Genomic DNA, 21,334 nt, shown 5'->3' on the forward strand with positions numbered 1-21,334 from the left:
GCCCCAGCCTCAGCTAAACCTGTTCCAGAGCCCCAGCAGTGATCCAGCACGGGATTTCCAAATAGCCACTCAAGTTACACTTCGAGAGAGTGAGCGGAGCGCTCTGTCAGTGTTCAGTCTGTGCCTTCTTTGTGTTTGTGGTAGGTGTTGTCTGAGCACGCACCGCCTTGCACACCCTGGGACTTTCAAGCCAAGTAATTTATGTTTTCCACGACGCTGCAGAACTGTTGAACCATGTCTGTAGGACTGGAGCCCGGTTTCTCCAACGACGAGGTGCTGAGCCTGCGTTACCCGCTTCATCGCGCGTGCAGGGATGGAGACGTCGGCGCGCTTTGCTCGCTGCTCCAGCGCTCCTCTAACCGGGCAGACCTGGCTGCCGAGGACTCGTTTTACGGCTGGACCCCTATTCACTGGGCAGCACACTTCGGGAAGGTAATAGAAATACATTGTTTGCATATAGTTATGCTTTATTTCTCAGTTCTTTCTCTTCCGGAGATAGAGGCGTGGATGTGGACTGGAGTAGGAATAACGCGCGCGTAACACCATTAGTTAGGTGTGCTGTCATCAATAACTGAACTTACAGCGTGTGCACATGCGAGGAAAACTCAAATACTACATCAATATGAAATGGGTTGCCGTTATCGCCTAGACGATAAGGCCATCGGCAGAAAACAGGTCATATCATTCTCAGTGGCTGCGTGCAAACTCGCATGCTGCTGGGTAAGAGTAGAGATTAATCACTTAATGCATGTTTGAACTGAAAGCATTATGATTTCTGAGATGAGCAGAATACAGCGTCAGTGGCATGCGTTGTCTATCTTATCCATTCTTGATTGTTTTAACGTGTATGTAGTAACTGATAAACATCGGAAGTTAAGCTGGATAAAGGAAATCAAGCCGAGTATGGCCGTTACTGATTGCTTCTTTGTTTCTGGATCACATTACTTGGAATAATCAAGTTGCATGGACCGCAGCCAGCGAAGCAGCAACATCAGGCGCCAGCACGCAGCTTTTCATTCATTGGCTGGGCGAAGACCAATAAAACACCTCGCGCCAAAACTGCGAATTTAAAATCTAAACCTTCCTCTTGTTTAATGTTAAAACGTTTGGTGTTGTTACATTACTGTCTGTTAGTCAGGGTAGCACCATATTTAACATTCGACAGGAATTAAAACATGGTCTTGGGGAATTGAAGTACACCGTGTTCAATGGATAAGGATAAGCTAAGCGAAGACATTTATAAAAATGCTTGATATTGTGCCTAAAGTTTCATCAGATCATTTCTATTCTAGTTTAGAAATGCATGTAAACCTCAATGAGTTTATCAACAACTTTTACTGCAGAGTGGAGTTTTGACATGCTGTTGACAGAAATTCTACACATTTGATGGTCATGTTTGTGTAATTTTATTTAACACAAGATTATTGACAGTTTTGTTGAATTTGTACATCTGTGCCCATTCAAGGATGAAAATGTAAGCTTTGTGTCTTGTGTGAACAATTACTACTGATATTATTTCAACACATGACCTCATTATGTCTCAGTGCCAGCATTCATTATGGAAAAATGGAAAAGCTTCAGTGGCTTGTAACTATTTTTAGCATTATTCCTAATGGAAGTTTCCAGAGAAAGCCTCTGAGCGAAGAACTGCTCCTGTGAAATGTGCCATGTTTTCCACACTTGAACAAATTTTATCACTGGTTCAAATTTCTCTGCTTTAGTAAATTTCTATGTTTTATTACTATGTTTTATTAGTTTGTTTTTCATTGTCTTGACCATTCTACATTTCACTACACTTAATTCCTGTGACTCTTTGACTCTTGTTTACGCATTTTATAATCTGGTAAAAATGGAACCATGTGTACATGCATACATCGAGCGCATCGTGTTTCTGCTCCTAACATCTGCTGATTTCACACATTTTACAGAAATGTTTTGAATATGAAGCAATTTCAAACAGCCAAACAAAGGTGATAGAATTTGAAAGTGTTTGAGAGAATTGGTGCATTTCCAGAGTCTGTTTAATGTCAGAGAGAACAGAGTCAAAGAACAGGGTAATGAATTGCCCCGTGATGTTTCATATTGAAAATGCAGCACAGCTGCGGGTACCTTACAGTAGAGCCGGGAACATGAGACTCAAATAGCAAGTCAGGGAGATTGGTAGTCCGTCTCAAATTATTCGACTTCACCATTGTGTGTGAAGTCTGCAGCTGTAAACCTCAGCTTGAGCTGAAGTACACTTACCTCTTATCACCCAAGTTGTGGAATAATTGATGGTTGCCTGTTTTGATGAACATGATTTCACATTTTTGTAGTGGGTGAAACCAGGCACTGGTGGAAAATCGTGTCACTAGTTTGTTGATTTTATTTTTCTCTTTGTCACAAAACAGCTGGAGTGTGTTATGAGGCTGGTGCAGGTGGGATGTGAAGTGAATGCATTGACCACACGGTTTGCCCAGACTCCGGCTCACATTGCTGCATTTGGAGGACATCCAGAATGCCTGCTGTGGCTCTTACATACAGGGGCTGAAATAAACAGACAGGTGGGTCCACATACAGAACTTGATAATGTTATATTATTTGTGATGTCTTATGACTTTATTAACCCTCTCAAGCCTGGCATGAATTAATAATCAGAAAAATGTCATATCAGGCTTTTGTGGCACATAGTATGAGGTAGAGACAATAAGGAGAAAAAACACAGCTCAATTTTATTTGAGGCCCAAACTGAGCAAAAATAAGCAATTTGCTGCAGATACTGATAATTTATTACATTTTGATTGCTTGTCATGTATATCAGTTAGATCTTGATAACAGTATAGCAGACTACTTGCATAGAATAATATACTTATTAGTTGACACTCTGTATCACCAATATGTCTTAAGATATTAAATGCTTAGTTTTATGATCAAAGCTGTGTACCGTAGTTTTGAAGCATGTAATGCAGTGCAATACCACAATGATTGACAGAATGACAAAAACTCTCCTCAAGAGCCTGATGGATAAACATAATAAAAAAAAAAACATATATGGAAAAAACACTGTTTTTTTCAGTCTAGTAAGAGTTCATCTTGAAATATTAATAATAATATAAAAAATGTTTAGTTTATAAAAATCTGTAATGATTTCACAGCAGAAATACACATGAACCGCAACCTGAAGGTAGACGTTTTACAATTATACTAACAGGCCTTCTACTTCCTAAAAATAATAGACTAATCAGATAACACATTGTGTAGTAGATTATGTGCAACAGGTTTTTTCAGCCAAGTTTTGATCATGTTGGTAATTTTTAGCTCATTGAGTTGAGAATGTTTCATTTATAGGGGTGATATCAGCTTTGTGATTTATTTTGCAAGAGCACAGTCCCTCAATAATGAAGTGAAATGTTCAGCATTAAAGGTCTTTTATTTCACCATGGCATGGCATATGTTACCGTCTTCTTCTTGAGTCAGGTAATTAATCTATGAGCCCTTTAATGCAATTTATCTTTCAGGAAGTGGCTCAAAGTCTTATCATTTGCCCTAACTTATCATCCCTGTTTCCACTTCCTTCAATTCTCTATCCTATCTCCAATGTCCTGGTGCACAAATCTCTGCCAAACTGATCCTATTGTCAGGGATGATCCTGTCTGTGATGGACAGATCTTTGAATGGTGACGTCTGTCTTCAAGGTTGAGCACTGTAGTCTGTGATTTAGCCCAAAGGGCATTGGAGGATATTTACCCCTTAATAACAGATGAAGACAAGAAGACAATTGAAGTGACAAAATGAAAAGTCCTACTAATGTTCTAAAAATCTCAGTTCTCTTGCTTGACCAGTTTTTCTTGAGGACCGAACCTAACTATAATGCTGTGTACAGTTTTACTCTTCACTTTGAGAAACTGGAGTAATTAAAAAAAAGATGCCATGCCATTGCCATCAAAGCAGTCATTCCCAAACCCTTCAGAATGTGCCTTTTATTAACTGTTGGATTAGGTCTGTTGTCTTACACCCTTAGTCCATGTTTCCAAGCTAAAGTTGTAACGATCTTTTTTTTCTTTTTTCACCATTATTTCTCCAAAGTTCGTGCTGAAAGTGATTCTTAAGTCTTAAAAAGTAAAGTAAAGTTGGGTGTTGTACAACACAAAATGTGATAAGCCAAGTTGAGAGTACTCTGTAGACAGTCATTATTCTCATCGGCCTATTTAAGTAAAAAGCTAATCTGTCTGGCATCCCTAAACAGGCTGCTTGACTTGCAATTACTTGAATATTTGTTGATTAAAAATGGCCATTATCAAGTATGATATGTTCACTCAAACACAAACAAGCACAGACACTGAGGGGAATAATGCTCATAAACAAATCCATTCTGTATTATTTGACAGGAAGTGAGTGAGAGTTATCCCTGTTGTATGACTGCCTCTGCAGTAATTGTGGTTTGACCTACTTTTTGTGGTATTATCTGGGTTATTTAATGGCAAATTATCCTTTGTGCTTCAGTTTACAACCTTTAGGGGGAGCTGTTGTGTTAGGGTGAAGAGTTCAAAGTCTTCACTATGACTCACGAGGAGTGTTTGTTTAGATTCCTTTCTTCAGATTGATACCAACCAGAGATGCAGAAATAGCTTTTATAGATTTGCACATGCTGACGGTTGTTAAAAATGTTGATAAATTAAAGAATTGATGTCTAGAATTTTGTCAGCATTTTTAGTGTGAAGAACTGTTAGTGATGTTGTGGAAGCCTATTAAAATGTGCATTTTTCTCTTTTTCAGGATTATGTGGGTGAAGCACCCATTCACAAAGCAGCACGGGCCGGTAACGTGGAGTGCATTAATGTCTTGTTAATCCAGGGAGCCAAACCGGAGTAAGTCACTGTCTTACTGTTTTTTGCTGTTTTATTTATTTTTTCCAAATGCATTATTATGTGATTTTGTGACATCACAGTGTGAAAGAGAATCTCCACAAATAAAAAAGCTCTGCCATAAAGCCTTCATTTTGAATTTGACAATCTCAGGAAACCAGAAGGAATACAACTAGAAAGCAATAATACGTAGTTTACATTAAATTTTGATGTGGCTCAAAAAAGCTTTAAGTCCTTGGAAAATGTGTTGTTAATTTATTCAAAAAAGGTAATTTGTCTTTCTACAGTCTGAAGAATGTAAATTGAAAATATTAGTGCAAGAATTATTTTACATACAGTTGGTAATCCTATCACCCCTGTAGTACAGGCACTTTACTAATAATAATTTTAGCACTTGCAGAATAAATGTTTAAGCTCTTTTATTTTAGTTCTAATAACAACTGCAAATTGTAGTGTATAATTACTTTTTTTATTTTGTTTAATTAACTCTGTTAAAGTGATACTCCATCCTTAAATTGTTCCAAATTTCTAGACTTTTGTTAATTTTTGAAGTACAAATGAAAATATAGATATTAAGACTTTGATGAATCAAAAAGATGTAATCCATATGAATGGAGAGGTTTAACTTAGGCTTTTATTTACTCATAAACAGATTTAGTAAACAAAGACTTAAATGTATGCTTTTATTCACATATAAATGTATTCAAATGTAAAGAGTGTTAAATTTGTATTTTTGGGAGAACTGTCACTTTAAACGTCCTGCTCTGTGTAGGCTAGCAGAGCTCTTTTAGTGGAGTTTTTCTTCATCCAATGAACGTGTTTATCTAAACCTGTTGTCATCATTTAGCTTAAAGGTGAATTTTGTGTTTAGTGGTTCCATATGAGGTTAAGATGAAATTCAAACAAAACAAATGCACATTTCCTAATGCCCCCCACCCCCCAGCAGATCTGAGGTCTCAAAAAAAAAAAAAAAACATAGAATGAGAATTAAAACATCCCAGGGCTCAACGTTAAAGACTTTATTTCTACTGGCCTGGTCACCATGTGGTTTACATTTTTACCTGCTCTGCCACAAAAAAAAATAAAAAATAAGTTATTGTTTTCATTGTTTTTGACCCGTGTAACCTTGTATGCTGATAAATAAGCTTATTGTGACACTAACATTTTAGATGTCAGTTTAATTTCACAATTCTAGATTCTTATTTCAATACAACATTTAAAACTTAACAGCCTAGGAGATCAAGTTAAAAACATTATTGAAGACACTGAACACCGAATAATAAAACAGAAATTAATAAACAAGTTAGCACAAATAAATACAAAAGAACAAATGTTTAAATTGAATAATAAAAAAAAAGCTTTATAATAAAGGTTTTCAGGTAGGTCCAACAATAGTGTTTAGCAAGAGAAATTGAATAATCAAATATAAAATCATTGCATACATTGTAAAAAAAGTTATGTGTTGAGTTTACTTAATTCAGTTGTGCAAACTTGTTGCCTTAATTCAATTAAGTAATCTTAACTTTATTGTTAAATTAGTGTAATTAAAATTTCTGCTAATATATTAAAAGTATTCTTTACTTGTTTTAAGTTAAATTTACTTAAGCCATTTAAGTTTTCTTAACTTAATTGAATCTGTGATCTGAGGAACATTACTAATCAGAATTACTGACTCCCAGAGTGCATTGCGGCATGAATCAATTATGCAATTGCTTTGTTTTACAGTTGTTTTTATTTACCAATTTTATTTGCTGTCTTGTGTCAGTAAAAATAAATGAAATTTAATTGTTACAATTTATGTGATTTCCATGCTGTATGTTGAAGTCGGTGACTTAAGCACATTACCACAAATATGAAAGGACTATGTCAACCTAATAAAAAGCTTCTCATGAAAAATTAATGAAAAACAATGAAATTGTAAAAGATCACTTATAACCACAAAACAATACACAGATAATTTAAAGATATATCTCTTTGTAAAAGCAATCTATGTATTACTTTTCCTCCCTTTAAATCAAATAACCCTAACCCTAACAAAGAAAATTATAAATATACGAACAAAGTTCCAAGTGCCCAACAAATAGAACACTAATCAGTGTAATGGTGAGTCAAAAAACTCAAGGAAAATCAACATCCATTTATGAAGTCAGCTTATGTGATCTCTCAGATATTTCAGTTTTATTGAAAATTCAACATTCAACATGACTTTGGGAGACGAGTGAATGCAACTAGTGAAACAATTCGATTTTTCAATTTTAAGACATAAGTGTTCATTGAATCAATTGTAAAATCGATTTTCCAAGTCAAAAAAAAAAGTTTCCTTTTTCAACATCAAATAACAGACGAATGCAAAGACAGTGCTGGAAACACACAAGTCAGCAATATTTCTTATTTATTGGCATGAAGTTTCATGCAGAACAGCAACAGGAGTGCAACATTCTCGAAAAAATATATATGCAGAGGGGACGGCTGCCATAACAAAAGATAAACATCACTGCAGGCTTCAACCCGGCTGCATTTATGATTTAGGCAATTCAAAAATCTTGAAAAGATTATTTTAAATAATGATTAAAACCATTTCAAACAACTGTTCAAAATAATTTAACTTTAAATGGACTTGAGAACAGGCCAATGTTTTTTTTTTTTTTTTTTTTTTTTATTGAACGTAACCGACACTTAGGCTAGGCGGTACTAGGCCCGCATAAGGAAATGCACCAAAAGGCTAGGACCATTACAAATTTATTGGACAGGACAACAAGTCGATCAACATTTCGGGGTCCAGAGCAGAGTTTTTTTTTTATTCACTGTATGTAGCTGTTGAGAAGACGCGCTCCGACCGCACTGATGTACCAGGGACACTCAGGTACAGCTGCGCAAGGTGGTGGTATTACCGGTCGCTGTCAGCTTGAAATGGTCCTTTTTAGGGATGCACCGATCAGGATTTTTCATGTCCGATTCCGATACCGATTTTTTACAAACAAACTGGCCGATTCTGATACGATTTTTTTTTACGATTTTTTTTTTTCTTTAAGCAACAAACAAGAAAGAAGGAAAGTGTGCATAAACAAGATGTTTATTTGGTATTTAATAGGCCAAACTGGCTTTTGGCTATTGAAAACAATAACTGCAACCATCTGAAATTAACAGCAGTAACTGCACAATAAGCACCCTACATTCAATACAAACATAGATGTTACAGACATCAGCATTTAGCTTTTGTTTTTAAATTGGGTTTGAAACTACACAGAACTGGCCTTAAATTTAAAGATTAACTGTAAAATTAATAGTGTACATATTTGGTTAAAATCGATTCCCTATTTTCATTTTTGAAACTTTTTTTGGTTGGTCCGATCGATTGTGCAATTGATTTTCGAACTAAAAGGGACAGCCCTACTGCAGACATGGAGGAAATGAGTGAAAAGTCTGTTAAGACTCGTTTTCTTTTCTTCTTCTGTTGTTATGTTGCACATTAGCAACATATGCCACGTTTCCACCGAAAGTACCCGGAACATTTGTACCAGGAACTTTTTCAGACTTTGTGCATTCGACTCTGGAGTGTGATGTCCGCGACGACGCGAATCCAGTAATTCTGCAAACTGCAGCGTACTTCATAAATTCAGTCAGCTGACCATGGCTAATGCAATTTTCCTCTCTGTATATTTACAATAAAATGAAATAGGATATCAAATACCACTGCCTCCTTTCATTTTCATTTAAACATAATAACAGCTGCAGAAATTTACTTAGTTCAGGGATATGTGTATATATACAGCCATTGCAATGAAACGATATTATATATATTTGCCTTTTTTTATTTTCATTTTAACATATAGATAAATTGAATACAGACCAAAGATAACCTGTTAGATTTACCCAAAACGAATTATATTTAATGTTAACCACTAAAGAGACATCAGAGCCAGCGGCACACATTATAAGGTCTAGCCGAGGTGAGGCTGCTCTCGGCTGATACATGAGGACTGAGCTCCCGTTGATCGAGTGGAGCTCATCGTCTCCGGGATCGGTGAAACACATTTTTAAATAGGCTCTGTCTTTATAAATAAACCACATATTTGAGTTCTTTTAAAATTACATTTCATGACCCAATAACAGTAATATTTTGAAAATGATCCGAATAAATGGTGAAATGGTGAAACTCAACCAATCAGCATGTTTAGCGCCCAAGTTCCGCCCCTGAAAGTCCCAGAACTTTGAAAAAGTACTACCTCGCCAGCAGGGACTTTCTGAGGGGCATTTTTGGAAACATGGAAACCAGGGCTTGAATTTCGGTGCGGGAATGCGGGGATTGCGCATAATTTAAACCATTCCCGCAAGGTTAGCTTTTATAGTGCGAGAAATTCCCGCACAAATATATTTGCTTCATCTCAGAGCAATTGATTAAAAAATAAATTCACAGATGCGAGAAACAATATGTCAAATTGTCTCGTCAAATTGTCTTTTATTTTCGAATTTAATTCCTCAATCAGCGCTGGACCGGCATTTTCTGTCTCAGCGCTGAGCTCATAGACAGTAAACGGCGGAGCCCTGGCTGCTGTAGACAGATCATGTTTCACGCTGTCAATGCAGCGGTCTGCGTTGTGCTGATCTTACTCACACTATCAAGTGTAGGTGCAGCATTCTAACATTTTGAGTCAAAATGAGCTGTTTGTGAAGAAATTATCCGCTTCCAAATTGTCGTTGTAATAACGAAACGGAAACATTAAAAAACATTTTGCTCTTTATGCGAGTGATAGAGCGCGGCAGCAATGAACCAACTGATCAGCTTACAGCGTCACAACATTGAATGCTCGGCCGAACAGCTGATCATAGCTGTACAGGGCGCCTTTATTATTTTTCATCTCCATAAATATATCTATAAATATATCTAGTAATAAAGTTAACGCAAGGGCTAGAAATCAATTCATATTTTGCTGATCCTTCTTGTCATCATGGAGAGCGCAGTTGGTTGCATGGCAACGACAGACGCCACGAGAGTGCAAGCGCTTGTGGAAATGAGACTGCGGCGCGCGCGCCCGAGCTTTCCACTTGTTTGAGCATGTGACTGCGCGTTTCCCCTTGTTTTCTATTCATTATGCGCAGCATATTTCCCGCGCGCACAAACACGGCCACAGACAATGAATTGTTTGGTTAGCGTAGTAGTTTAAATATGGACCGTTGGCTGAAGCGAAAGACAAGTTCGGATGATGCAGATCACGATCCAAAGTAAAAAGTTTTCACTGAAATGGAGAAACTCATTCAGACAGCCATGGTCATACCAGTAGCGAGTGTGTCGTGTGAACGTGGATTCAGCACACAAAACAGGATCAAAACTAAATTCAGAAATTCACTGAATAATACAAGTCTCACAAATCTAATGATCATTTCAGAGCTTGGACCTTCCCTTGAGCAGTTTGACTTCAACAGAGCCATCATCAAATGGAAAGAAATGAAGATGAGGAGACAGTTGAGAAACTTAGAATAAGTCACATGAAAAAAAGAAATGAAAAAAAAATGACTGAAATAGAACTGAAATGTATGAAAGACATAAATACTTATAGTTTAAACTGAGTTCTTGTTATCAATTTACGATATCAATATCAAAAGTAAAAAAAAAAAGGCAAAGAATTGAACTGAACTGAAACACATGAACTGAAATAGACATTAATATATAGCATAGGCCTAGTTTAAACAGAGGTCTTAATGTCAATTTGAAGAGCATGATGTATTTTGTATAAAGGTTTTTTTTTTTTTTTTTTTTACTGATTTGAGAACTGGAAATGCACAATTCATGCATACAAATCTGTAGATATTAATAAATGAACATGATTAAATTAGACCGATGCATCAAAAGTTATTCTCCCCCCCATAATCTTTAGATCCCCCCCATGTGACCCAAGTAAGGGGGGAATTCCCCCCCAGTTTAAAAAACGAAATTCAGGCCCTGGAAACACACCGAGTACCAAGCCAAAGTCCCTTGTTCCTGGGTAAAGTTCCTGCGGTGGAAACGCAGCAATATTAGTGCATTGTTGCCTCTCACTGGTTTATTAATGTCCTTGGTTCCTTTGTGGCTACTTGAATTTAAGTAAGTTTCACTCAAAAGTAAGTTAATTGTTTTATTTGCCTTGAAAGTAGCTGCAACTAAATAAAACCTAGTAAGTATAACAACTAAATAAAAATATATCTAAGTGGAATATATATATCTAAGTGGAAAAGACCTTTAATCCAACAAACTAGATGCTCTTAAGTACTGTTTACTAAAGTTGCTTAGTTGAACTATTGCATCCACTTGAAAGTTTACATAACACAGTGTAATTATGTAAACTATATTGTATAAACTATAAACTATTTGAAAATCTGGAATATGAGGGTGCAAATAAAATCTAAATACTGAGACAATCACCCTTTTTAAAATTGTCCAAATGAAGTTCTTAGCAATGTATATTACGATTAAGTTTTGATATATTTATGGTAGGAAATTTACAAAATATTGTCATGGAACATGATCTTTACTTAATATCCAAATTATTTTTGACATAAAAGAAAAATCAATAATTTTGACCCATACAATGTTTTTTTGGTTATTGCTAAAAATATACCCCAGCGAGTTAAGACTGGTTTTGTGGTCATGGGTCACATATAATGACATCTTTCCCAAGATGGGTATTTTTGCATAATTTTGTATGTATGTTTGTATTTAAGTGCAAGAAGATGCAAAACACAAATTGGTGTTTACACGGTTACAGCTCTCTGTCTCTGTGCCCCAGGTGTGTGCAGAAAACTATACAGGAGTACACCATTCAGTGTCTTCTTCTGCTAAAATGGTTTAAAATAGCAAAAAAAATGGCAAGGCTTAAAAACAAGTGCAAATGATATATTTTGTTACGACCCAGCAGTTATCAGTCACCTGTCCTGAGTGTCTTTCATGCTGGCACAGGGCAATCAAGCAGTCTTTATTGTTGAGCCCTGCATCCATTAATTTCATTTTTTTTTTTTCTTCTGTTAAATGAAATCTCTTTTGTCTTAACTAGACAGTATGTTGAAATGCAAGATGGAGATCCTCCAATTTTCTGTGCAGGATTACAAAAGACTTCTTAGAAATACAGGTCTTTGCTATTTAAATAATAAATCAATTATTTTTGCTCATAATCTTGGTGCTCATGTGAGTACCAAAATTGGTAGATGGTTGAGTAATTGTGCATTTGTTTTAAGTAGTTTTGTATGTAACCTTAAAAGCATGTTGCCTTGTGTTTTTGTGTGTTTAATGACATATATTGTTTATTGGATTGTCTCGAATGCCTTTTGGTTCATTCTGTGTCAACTCAATAAGAGGTCTTGCCTAAGAAAAATAATGATATTGGTAATTTTTTACTGGTGAAAGAAATAGTAAATGAAGGAGAAAGTCAAAATATTAAATTTCATGGTTGTCTATTTGAGTGAATTCACAGTTTGGTAGAGGGGAAACATTTTAATTTTTACTATTTTCATTTAAATTTCATTTAGAACCAGTTTAGTGGTAAGTAAAAATATAATTTATTTAAGCTACAACAACTAGATTTTAAACAAACTACATTTTATATACATGTATTTATTCTTATGCCCCTTTAAATGCAGTAAGTAACAGCTGAATGCAAAGTGACCCACATTTGCATTTAGACAATTAAAAATTTATAAATTTCAACAGTTTGGACATGGAGCCACATTCCCCATATCTATGGAATTGAGCCATATAGACCCTAAAAAAATTAAGATTCCAAAATAAATGTAACATTCGAAACCTATTGAGATGTTTTTAACACTTCTTGATTTACATGCATGCAAACTTTGGAAAAAGAATTTTAGGCCCTTAAAAAGTAACATACCAAAAGAAAAGTTTTAGAGCCAAAATCTAAAAGGATATTAAAATATCTTTAATACTTATACTAAGTTCTAGGTGTGCAAATCAACAGCAATCAACACTTACCAGTTTACCTGTACCATCAATGTTGTCATTTTGACCCCCTCTACAAAATTGTGGATTGCTGAGTAAATGTTCATCCACAACATTTAATATTTTGCTGTTCATCACTATTTATGTTCGTCTTTATTCTTAAAAATATTACCAAAATAAAAAATTTTAGCCAGGAACTTGGTGAAATGTTTTTGATTTGACCATTCTGTTTTCAAATAAGCTGAAAACTGAACATTAGAGTTTTTGTATCATCAACTAGCACCAGCTAAATAAGTCTTACAATTTTCTTTTAATCAGGTAATACCACACACAAAATCTTAAACTGTTCGTAGCCACAACAGTCATTATAAACTAGCACATGCCACAAAAAGATCACCAACTTGCATTAACAATCTGCAAAACATTAGTAATAAACAGGAAAATATCACTTTGTTGTGAAAAGTTCTCTAATTTGTATATAGTTTATATTGAAATCATTTTCTCAGACATGTTTGCAGTGTCTGAAGTATCTCTAGACCAGACTGAGTGTTATGGTGATTCTCTTTTTCCCAAATTTAGTTGGATCAGTGTTAGATATACATGGCAAGTTGGTGTGAAAATGGTTTGGCATATGTCTCAAGTTTTCTCATAAAGGCCAACCATAAAATTAAACTTAAAATGTAGTTTGTGGTAAAACTGAAGCACTGCTTTTTATAGGTACACATAATCTTTTAAATGAACATGTTATGAACTTGTAAAGCTGAGTTACTGATTAATCGTCTTTAGTTATTTTTTCCAAAACATCTGTATGTTCATACATGTTTTCTGAAAAACATAAAATCAAACATTCTTCGAATATCTGTCAGATTGTGGACACATTTGTTAATATGCAACATTCAGACTGATATTGATTTCCTTGTTTAATTATATAATTAAAACGACCCAGTTCCTTAAAACTTACTATAATCTCAATTGAAACACTAAATGAGACCTATATTGTGGAAACTGTAATTATAACCATCAGTAAAGCTTGTTAGACTATATTTTTCTTCCCTGTAGTTGAGTCCATTCTCTCAATATGTAGCATTACAGCAGTGTTTCATTTTGTTGAAAGTCATATTTTAACATCAGCTAAAGTCAATGACACGTTTCAAAAAACAAAAACCTTTTTTAAGCTGTTATATCAAAATGTGTTCTCACTACGCTATGGGCTGTCAATGTATTAAACAAGTCTCAAGTGATCAAATTTAAACACCATTAAACTGTAGCAAATAATAATACATTGATTTTACCAAATTGATACTAAAATAGTTTCGTTCTGATTGAATTGATTAGTTGGAATAGGCTAAAACATTTTCAAGAATGCTATTGCAGGTTTCATTACTAAAACCGTTTTAGTATGTAATGTTTTTTGTCTAATGGTTTAGAAGTAAACCTTCTGAACACTGTCTCTGCAACGTGTAATACAATTTTCAAAGTTCAGAAAGCCAGATAGATGAACCAAATTCCTTAGAATTTATTATTTTAAAAACCTGATCTGCAGATAATCTGACTTTAAGGAAGCTGGTTAGGGAATAGAGCCCGAGAACAAAGGACACTTTAAAAAGAAAGGATGTGTCAAAACTTTATATAAATAAGATTGATGAATGTCTGCTTTTTTATGCATCTTAGATGTGTACTTGATCGTTTGTTTGAAATCATCTGTGACCTTTCTGATTAAAGTAGCATGTTTTAAAAAAATTATATTGAAGATCCATTGTGAACCATTACAGAGAAGGAAAATCCCTACACATCTCAATGTTTTGCAGCGGTTGAATTTGAACATGACTTGATTTTCTCAAGTAAAGCCCAGAAAAGGGGGGGAAGCATTCCAAAAACTGCTGCCACACGTTCTTCAGCGAACACCCTTACATTGAGTGTTCACACTATCGCTTCCTTGAGTATCTACACACTGGCAATCTGTCGAGGTATTTCTTGTGGTGATTGGTTTTGATTCTAGGAGAACAGTCATGATAGCATTTAGACCTGCATGCTTTGCCTAGTCAGCACTGTCTTATTACTTATCCTGCAATATTTGTTTACTTATTTGTTCTCAACTAACAAGAATAAGGGGAGGCTCAATAATAAATGCTGATCTGACAGTAATCAACTTGAATAAGAGTACACTTGCAAAAGTAGTAAACTGTATTAGGATTACAAAGTAAAACATTTATAAAAAGTTAAATGCTTCCTAGAGCAAACAATGTAGGACCTCTTTTTCAATGCCAGACAATTATTTGTAGCAATGTGTCTTTTTGTGCTATAATACCATCTTTATTAAGAACTTTATTCTATGTGCTTAGAGTTTAACCATTGGATTTAGTGTAGAGTATGTCATCACTATGTGTTTGCTATTAAATGCATCTAATTTATGTATTTATTTATTTATTTTGTAATGTATTTTAAAGGCGTAACTTGAAGTTGTAGATAGAAAGCAGTTATATTTGAACAAATTCTACATTTTGGATTAATGTAATCTGCTGTAATTTAACTGTAGGCACAAATGTCGTCATCTAATGGTGTAACAATGTAACCTGCACTAAAATCACCATCACAAACACTCAGAAATAACAAATACTATTATTAAATACTGCTATAATACTATTGGTGACCTGGTGCTCACAAATCAGAAAACAATGAAGTTCGTATTTGAAAATTTGCTATCTTTTAATATGCAGTTTATTTCTATAAAGATTAAAAACAACATTATTGTGTGATTATTATTGTCTGCGATATTTAAATTGTTGTTTTAGTGATATGCAAGGCAGGGCTGTGCAATTAATCGTATCCGATTGTCATGTGCATCTAGTCAGTAAAGCCAGTCCTGTGATTAGTAGTAAATCTCCATCATTCATCATAATTAATGCCGCTCAATCTGAAAGCAGGTGATGGAGATTTACTGCTAATATGACTGGTTTTACTAACGAAATATGCATGACAATTGAATGCGATTAATTGCACAGCTCTAATGCAAGGTGACATTATCAAGTATGTCACTCATTTTGAAAAAAATAATAAAATAAAAAAATGGGAAATTTGAACGAATCGTTTGAATGAATGATTCAATGACTCACTCATTAAGACACGGACATGTTGCCATCTACTGGTGCCTTTAGTGTTACATTAATTTGTCGATTTCAGGTCTAAACCAGCCAAGGTACTAGTGTTGTCAAAAGTACCGACTTGAGTACCAGCAAATTTAAAAACGTCAATTTCCCACTAACATTTGAATACTGTTGAGCAGATTCTTAACCAGCGCTGATTGGCCATAGTGTTTTCGTACTCAGCTGATATGACTGTGATTGGCTTTAATGTTCATCGCTTCACGCTCTTCAGTGAGTGCTAACACAGAAGCACATAGGAGTGTTTGAAAACCGCGGGTCAGTCTATGTCTAGATATATTAGTCCATTTGGAATATAATAATAACATTTATAAAATAACATATATAATATTATGATATTATAAAAGTACCAGTACTTTGGACATCTCTACTTAGGGCATGGAAATGTTTTTTTCTTAACTACAGTGCAGTGAGTTCCTTGCCTTAAGCATTGTCTGGCATTGTCAGAGTATTTCCAGAAGATAAAAATATTTAGTAAAAATACTATGAAGCATTTAACATTTTATCAGACAGAAAGGGGATGTTTAGGAAGGCATGAGTTAATGCAGGTCTATTATAACCTTTTTTGTTTTTTAGCTGAATTTTTATTTATATTTTATAATATATTTTATATTGTATATTTACTTTGTTTTCCATGTAAAACCATTTTATAAATGCAAAGGGAGAGGCTGGGAGATAGGTTAAACCGAATTCATAAATGAACCAACTACTGACCCAAAATGTTATTCCTTCTCATTATATTGCACAGACATTGCAAAAAAAAAAAAAAAATGGTCAAATATTTTTTGATTTGGGGTGTGGTTTTCCAAATGTTAATTAAAACATAAAAATTCCAAAAAGGAATCAATAGCTTCATAATTCTTAATAAGGCACTATTCAATGGATAGAATCTTTGACTCTGTATTTTCGAATATCATTGTCACACAGACAGAATGTAATCTAATGTCCATCTGACAGAATAGCAAACATTTGACATTAAAACTATATGTAGAATGTAACATGACTAATCATCTGGTCCAAATATTTTTTTATCCATTTAGCATGTTGGTTCATATCTGAATTCTCATATAAGTGCACACACTGCATTTGGAGATAAATATGCGCTGAACTTTCCTTTCCTAATACTTTTTCCCAATGAACTATTCATTTCTGGTTTAAGCTACTATTTGAAATGGAGATCAACTGCTTTGCCTCTACTTTTAACATGATAGTTCTTCAAAAAAAAGCACTATGTTGGATAAATAGTGTTAAACTCGTATCATTGTTTAATTTTGTTCACAAACATTTTCTGTAAGAAAACAAAAGTTTCAGAACTTTATTATTTCCTGTTGCAGTGTGTGGAAAATCGACTTTTTGGGCCTTTCCTATAAATAGCTTATAGAATAAAAGGGAAAGTTTTTGAAATGTAAAAACATAGTTAACATTAGTATAACAGTGCTAATAAGATCATTCCAGACCTGACTAATCTATTTTTTTTTTTTTTTTTTTTTTTACCCGCTGTGCAGCTTGAGGAATGCAAATGGTTTGACTGCAGCAGATCTGGCCCATGCTCAAGGCTTCCATGATTGCGCTCAGCTCCTCTCTAATGCACACAACCAGCTAAATCAGATAAATGGATTTGCCCATAACGGGACCGACCACACGCACATCCAGGGCGGCAGACTTCTGAATGGGATGGCCAGTAGAAAAAGATTACTTGATTGCACAGAACCAAACCAAATGAAAAAAGCAAGAACTGAGAGTAAGTCTGTTTTGTAGTGCATTTAATCATGTGTTTGTGCACAAAACCAACACACATCAAAAAATATTTTTCTTACTATATCGCTTGTTTTCCATTCAGGCATGAATTTTTCAGTGAAGGCAAACAATGGAATTGGAGAGGAGCTTGAGAGTATGAATGTGGAATCAACTGCTGAAAACCAATCAGGTGGGACTGGACCTTCTCCACCAATGTCTATTGACATTGAACATCATGAGGACAGTGTTTCTTTGAGGAACCCCTCTCCCACCCAAACGTTGGAGCCCACATCTTTGACTTCTGTTCCTGGCCCCTGGCTATGGACAAATTCTTACGCTTATATATGAGGGCCAGGTTATTCACAAGTTTCCCCAGGTCTATCAACATGCTGTCAATGCAAATGATTTGGCTAGTATATTTTTATTGGATTTTTTCAGTCTGGTGAAATTTCTGCAATCTAATATTTTCAAAGTATGCACACACTTGACTTAAAAATAGACATTTGAATTTCACTTTTTTCTTCAAAGCACTACTTGCAAAGATAAAATGATATAGAAATACATGTATGGGAGTTGCTAGTTTTCTTTGCACTATTTCCATGAACCTTTTAATCTGTATAGGGTTATTCTGAATCAGTTTTGTAAAAGTAGCTTACTATGGGCTTAATATAGCACAATTGGCTTGTATGTAATAGTTATGTTTTCCGATTCCTCCAGCAATATATTTCACAATGAAAGCATTAACTTATTTTAGGATATTTCATTAAGATTTCCTACTTAGAAATTAATGAATGAATTGGTTTATATTTTTTGAAGCTAATTTTGCTTCTATACTTTTATATAAACTATTTAAAAAAATATTTAAAGATTGCATGTGTAATCTTTTTTTATTTGAAAACTGAAGCATCTTTTAGGCTATTTTACTTTTATTTGATGGTAGTTATAGATAAAAAATAAATAAAAATCAGTTGCAGTTAGGTGTTTAAACTCCCTTGTGACCATTTGGAAGAGTACAGTCGTGGCCAAGGTTTTGGCAATGACATCAATTTTGTGTTTTCAAAATTTTGAAGTTTGCTGCTCAAGCTGTTTTGTTGTTCATTCACATTGTTTCTAGGTTATTGTGTAGAGTGGTCAGATACATTTTAAATAATTGCTAAAAACTTAATTGGCCAAAAAATTTACTTTTCACAAAAAAACAAAAACGAAACAAATGTCACTGTTTTTTTTTTTTTTGATTCTGACCCAAAATGACCAGATGACATTAATTGACTAATTATATCAGCAGCATGTGAAAGTATGTTTGAATACTAGTCAGGCGAAATCACTATCATAGTAATTTGTAAGAGCAGATTGATTGCTATAAAAGGAGGGAAGAAGTACTTCCAATCATTGTGTTCTTCGCTTTGCATCAAAATAGCTTCATATGCAAGGAAATTGCTACAAAGAATATTGCACCTGATAGACTATTACCTGACTCATCAAGAACTTCAAGGAGAGAGGTTTAACTGCAGTGAAGAAGTCTTCAGGACGTCCCAGAGTGTCCAGCAAGCACCATGACCATCTCCCTCCTGAGGAGTCAGCTACAGAATCGTGTCTCCAGCAGTGCAGAGCTTGCTCAGGAATGGCAGCAGGTTGGGGTGAAAGCATCTGCACACACAGTGAGGCCAAGACTTTTAGTCAGTGGCCTGGTGTCAAGAAGGGCAGCAAAGAAGCCACTTCTCTCCAAGAAAAACTTCAAAGACGGACTGAAATTCTGCAGGAAGTACAAGGATTGAACAGCAGAAGACTGGTGCAAAGTTTGGGACATCTAGACAATTATCTTCCGACTGTTTGGAACATCTGGAAAATCTATTGTATGAAGAAGAAAAGGTGAACACTACGAAGAGTCATGTGTTGTGCCAACAGTGAATTATCCTGAGACCATCCATGTGTGAAGTTGCTTTTCATAAATTGCCCAAAAACACTGCCATGATTAAAAAAAAATGGCAACAAAGCGTCCTGCAAGAGCGATTTCTTCCAACAGTCCATGAGCAATTTGGTGATGATCCCTGCATTTCCCAGCATGATGGAGCACCATAAGCAAGAGAAGTGATAAAGAAGTAGCTTGAAAATCATTGCATTGAAATTTTGGATCCGTGGCTTAGCAACTCCCCGGATGGCAATCCCATAGGTAACCTGTGGTCAGTCCTTAAAAGGCGAGTAGACAAGCAGAATTTGTGATCAACTCTGAGAACTAATAAGGCAAGAATCGATTGGCATCAGTCAGGATTTGGCCCACAAGCTAATATTCAGCATGACAGAGTGAATAGTAGAGATTATGAAGAACAAGGATCAACACTGTAAATATTGACTCCTTTTTTCTCTTTTTTGTTTCTTGCCAATTAAATCCTTAAAAACTTAGGATATGCGTATCATTGTTTTTCTGTATACCACATAAATTTTGAAAAATAATCTACAAATACTGAAGCAGCAAACTTTGCAACACAACATTTGTGTCGCTGCCAAAACTTTTGGCCATGACTGTACAATCTGTGTGTTGACATGCAATAATAGATCATTAAAAAATGATATACTGTACACTTCAAGTATGAGCAAAAAAGTTCTCATACTGAAAATGCAATGCTAGTTTATCAATCGACAAGAATGTATTGGGTACAAATGTTTTGTTTCTCTGGTCTGGCCCAAGTTCTTGTGTAATCAAGACCATTTGCTCATCACTTTCTGACGCATGTCTTGTTTTGAATGACAGATGAAGCCATAGCCACAGGTTTGAGGAATGGTCATGGGCAGCAGAACAGTTTCACTGTCAACAGCTTCGCCTCAAATGGGCAGTGCTATCAGTCCCGATTCGGTGGGGTTGAGGCCATTCCAGCTGAGACAAGAATGGACATGTGCGGCTCACTACACCTCAGTGGCAGCCCAAGCAGCTGTGTATCTCCCCGGCCTGCATGGGGTGCCTTCTTGCCTGACTCTGGTGAGCATCTGCACTATGGACACTACCATGGCTTCGGAGATACAGCAGAGGACCTGGAAGAAGCTAGTAGCTGTCATGAGCCCAGTACGATTGTGAAGGTAGAGCAGCACTATGACCAAGAGGTTCTCAGTTCTGTGCAGCTGTTCCATGAATCATAAAGTGAAAATGAGTTCTGTCCATTTGATTACAAGTGGTCACATTGATGGCAGCACTATCCGCCTTAAACTGAGGGGTTATCTTGCACCTTAACGCTGGCTGTTTTAGATTTTGGGAATTTGTTTTTGATAAAAAAGGACAATCTTTCTACCAAAGGGGGGAAAATTGTATTGCATTTTGTATCTGAGCTAATGACTTTATTTTATTATACGTATGAGTTTGAACTCAGCTTAGTTATCTAGGTGCATTTATTTTTCCCCTTTAATGCAATGTTTAGAACGTTAAGTTGTACAAGGAGTTGATTTTTATGTGAATTAATTGTGAGTTTGTAGTTTTGTGCCAATGAACGCTAGCTTTTTGAAAAAGGAGACTTTTGTATGATTTTGTTGTATTGAGTTTTTTTTCCCTGAGAATCAAAGCTGACATGATGACTGTAAGTGTTTTTTTTTTTTTTTTTACTTAAGAAAGCTTAAGATGTATAACATTCCTTCATCTTTGTACCCAGTGTTCTAATAAAAAAAGAATAATAATAAAC

General features: G+C 35.2%; 1 protein-coding gene across 2 annotated transcripts; it reads left to right on the forward strand.

Annotated features, from left to right (window-relative positions):
• The first annotated feature begins 76 nt into the window (after positions 1–76).
• Positions 77–21,328, forward strand: ankrd10a (ankyrin repeat domain 10a). Of its 2 annotated transcripts, none has more exons than XM_052547105.1 (6): positions 77–432; positions 2,391–2,543; positions 4,756–4,847; positions 17,438–17,673; positions 17,773–17,859; positions 20,419–21,328. In XM_052547105.1, exons 1-6 carry the CDS (start codon positions 235–237, stop codon positions 20,799–20,801), a joined length of 1,149 nt encoding a protein of 382 aa, XP_052403065.1. In that variant the 5' UTR covers positions 77–234; the 3' UTR covers positions 20,802–21,328. The 2 variants fall into 2 exon arrangements, with proteins under 2 accessions (XP_052403065.1, XP_052403066.1); XM_052547106.1 differs by having other exon boundaries at positions 17,773–18,045; positions 20,419–20,567.
• Positions 21,329–21,334: the final 6 nt, after the last annotated feature.

This window comes from Carassius gibelio, chromosome B1 (assembly GCF_023724105.1).
Source record: "Carassius gibelio isolate Cgi1373 ecotype wild population from Czech Republic chromosome B1, carGib1.2-hapl.c, whole genome shotgun sequence".
Lineage (NCBI taxonomy): Eukaryota > Metazoa > Chordata > Actinopteri > Cypriniformes > Cyprinidae > Carassius > Carassius gibelio.

Coding starts and splice junctions, on each gene's coding strand:
- ankrd10a (XM_052547105.1), top strand. CDS start 235: ATGTCTGTAGGACTGGAGCCCGGTTTCTCCAACGACGAGGTGCTGAGC. Junction 4,848..17,437: donor ATCCAGGGAGCCAAACCGGA/GTAAGTCACTGT, acceptor CCCGCTGTGCAG/CTTGAGGAATGCAAATGGTT. Junction 17,674..17,772: donor GAAAAAAGCAAGAACTGAGA/GTAAGTCTGTTT, acceptor TTTTCCATTCAG/GCATGAATTTTTCAGTGAAG.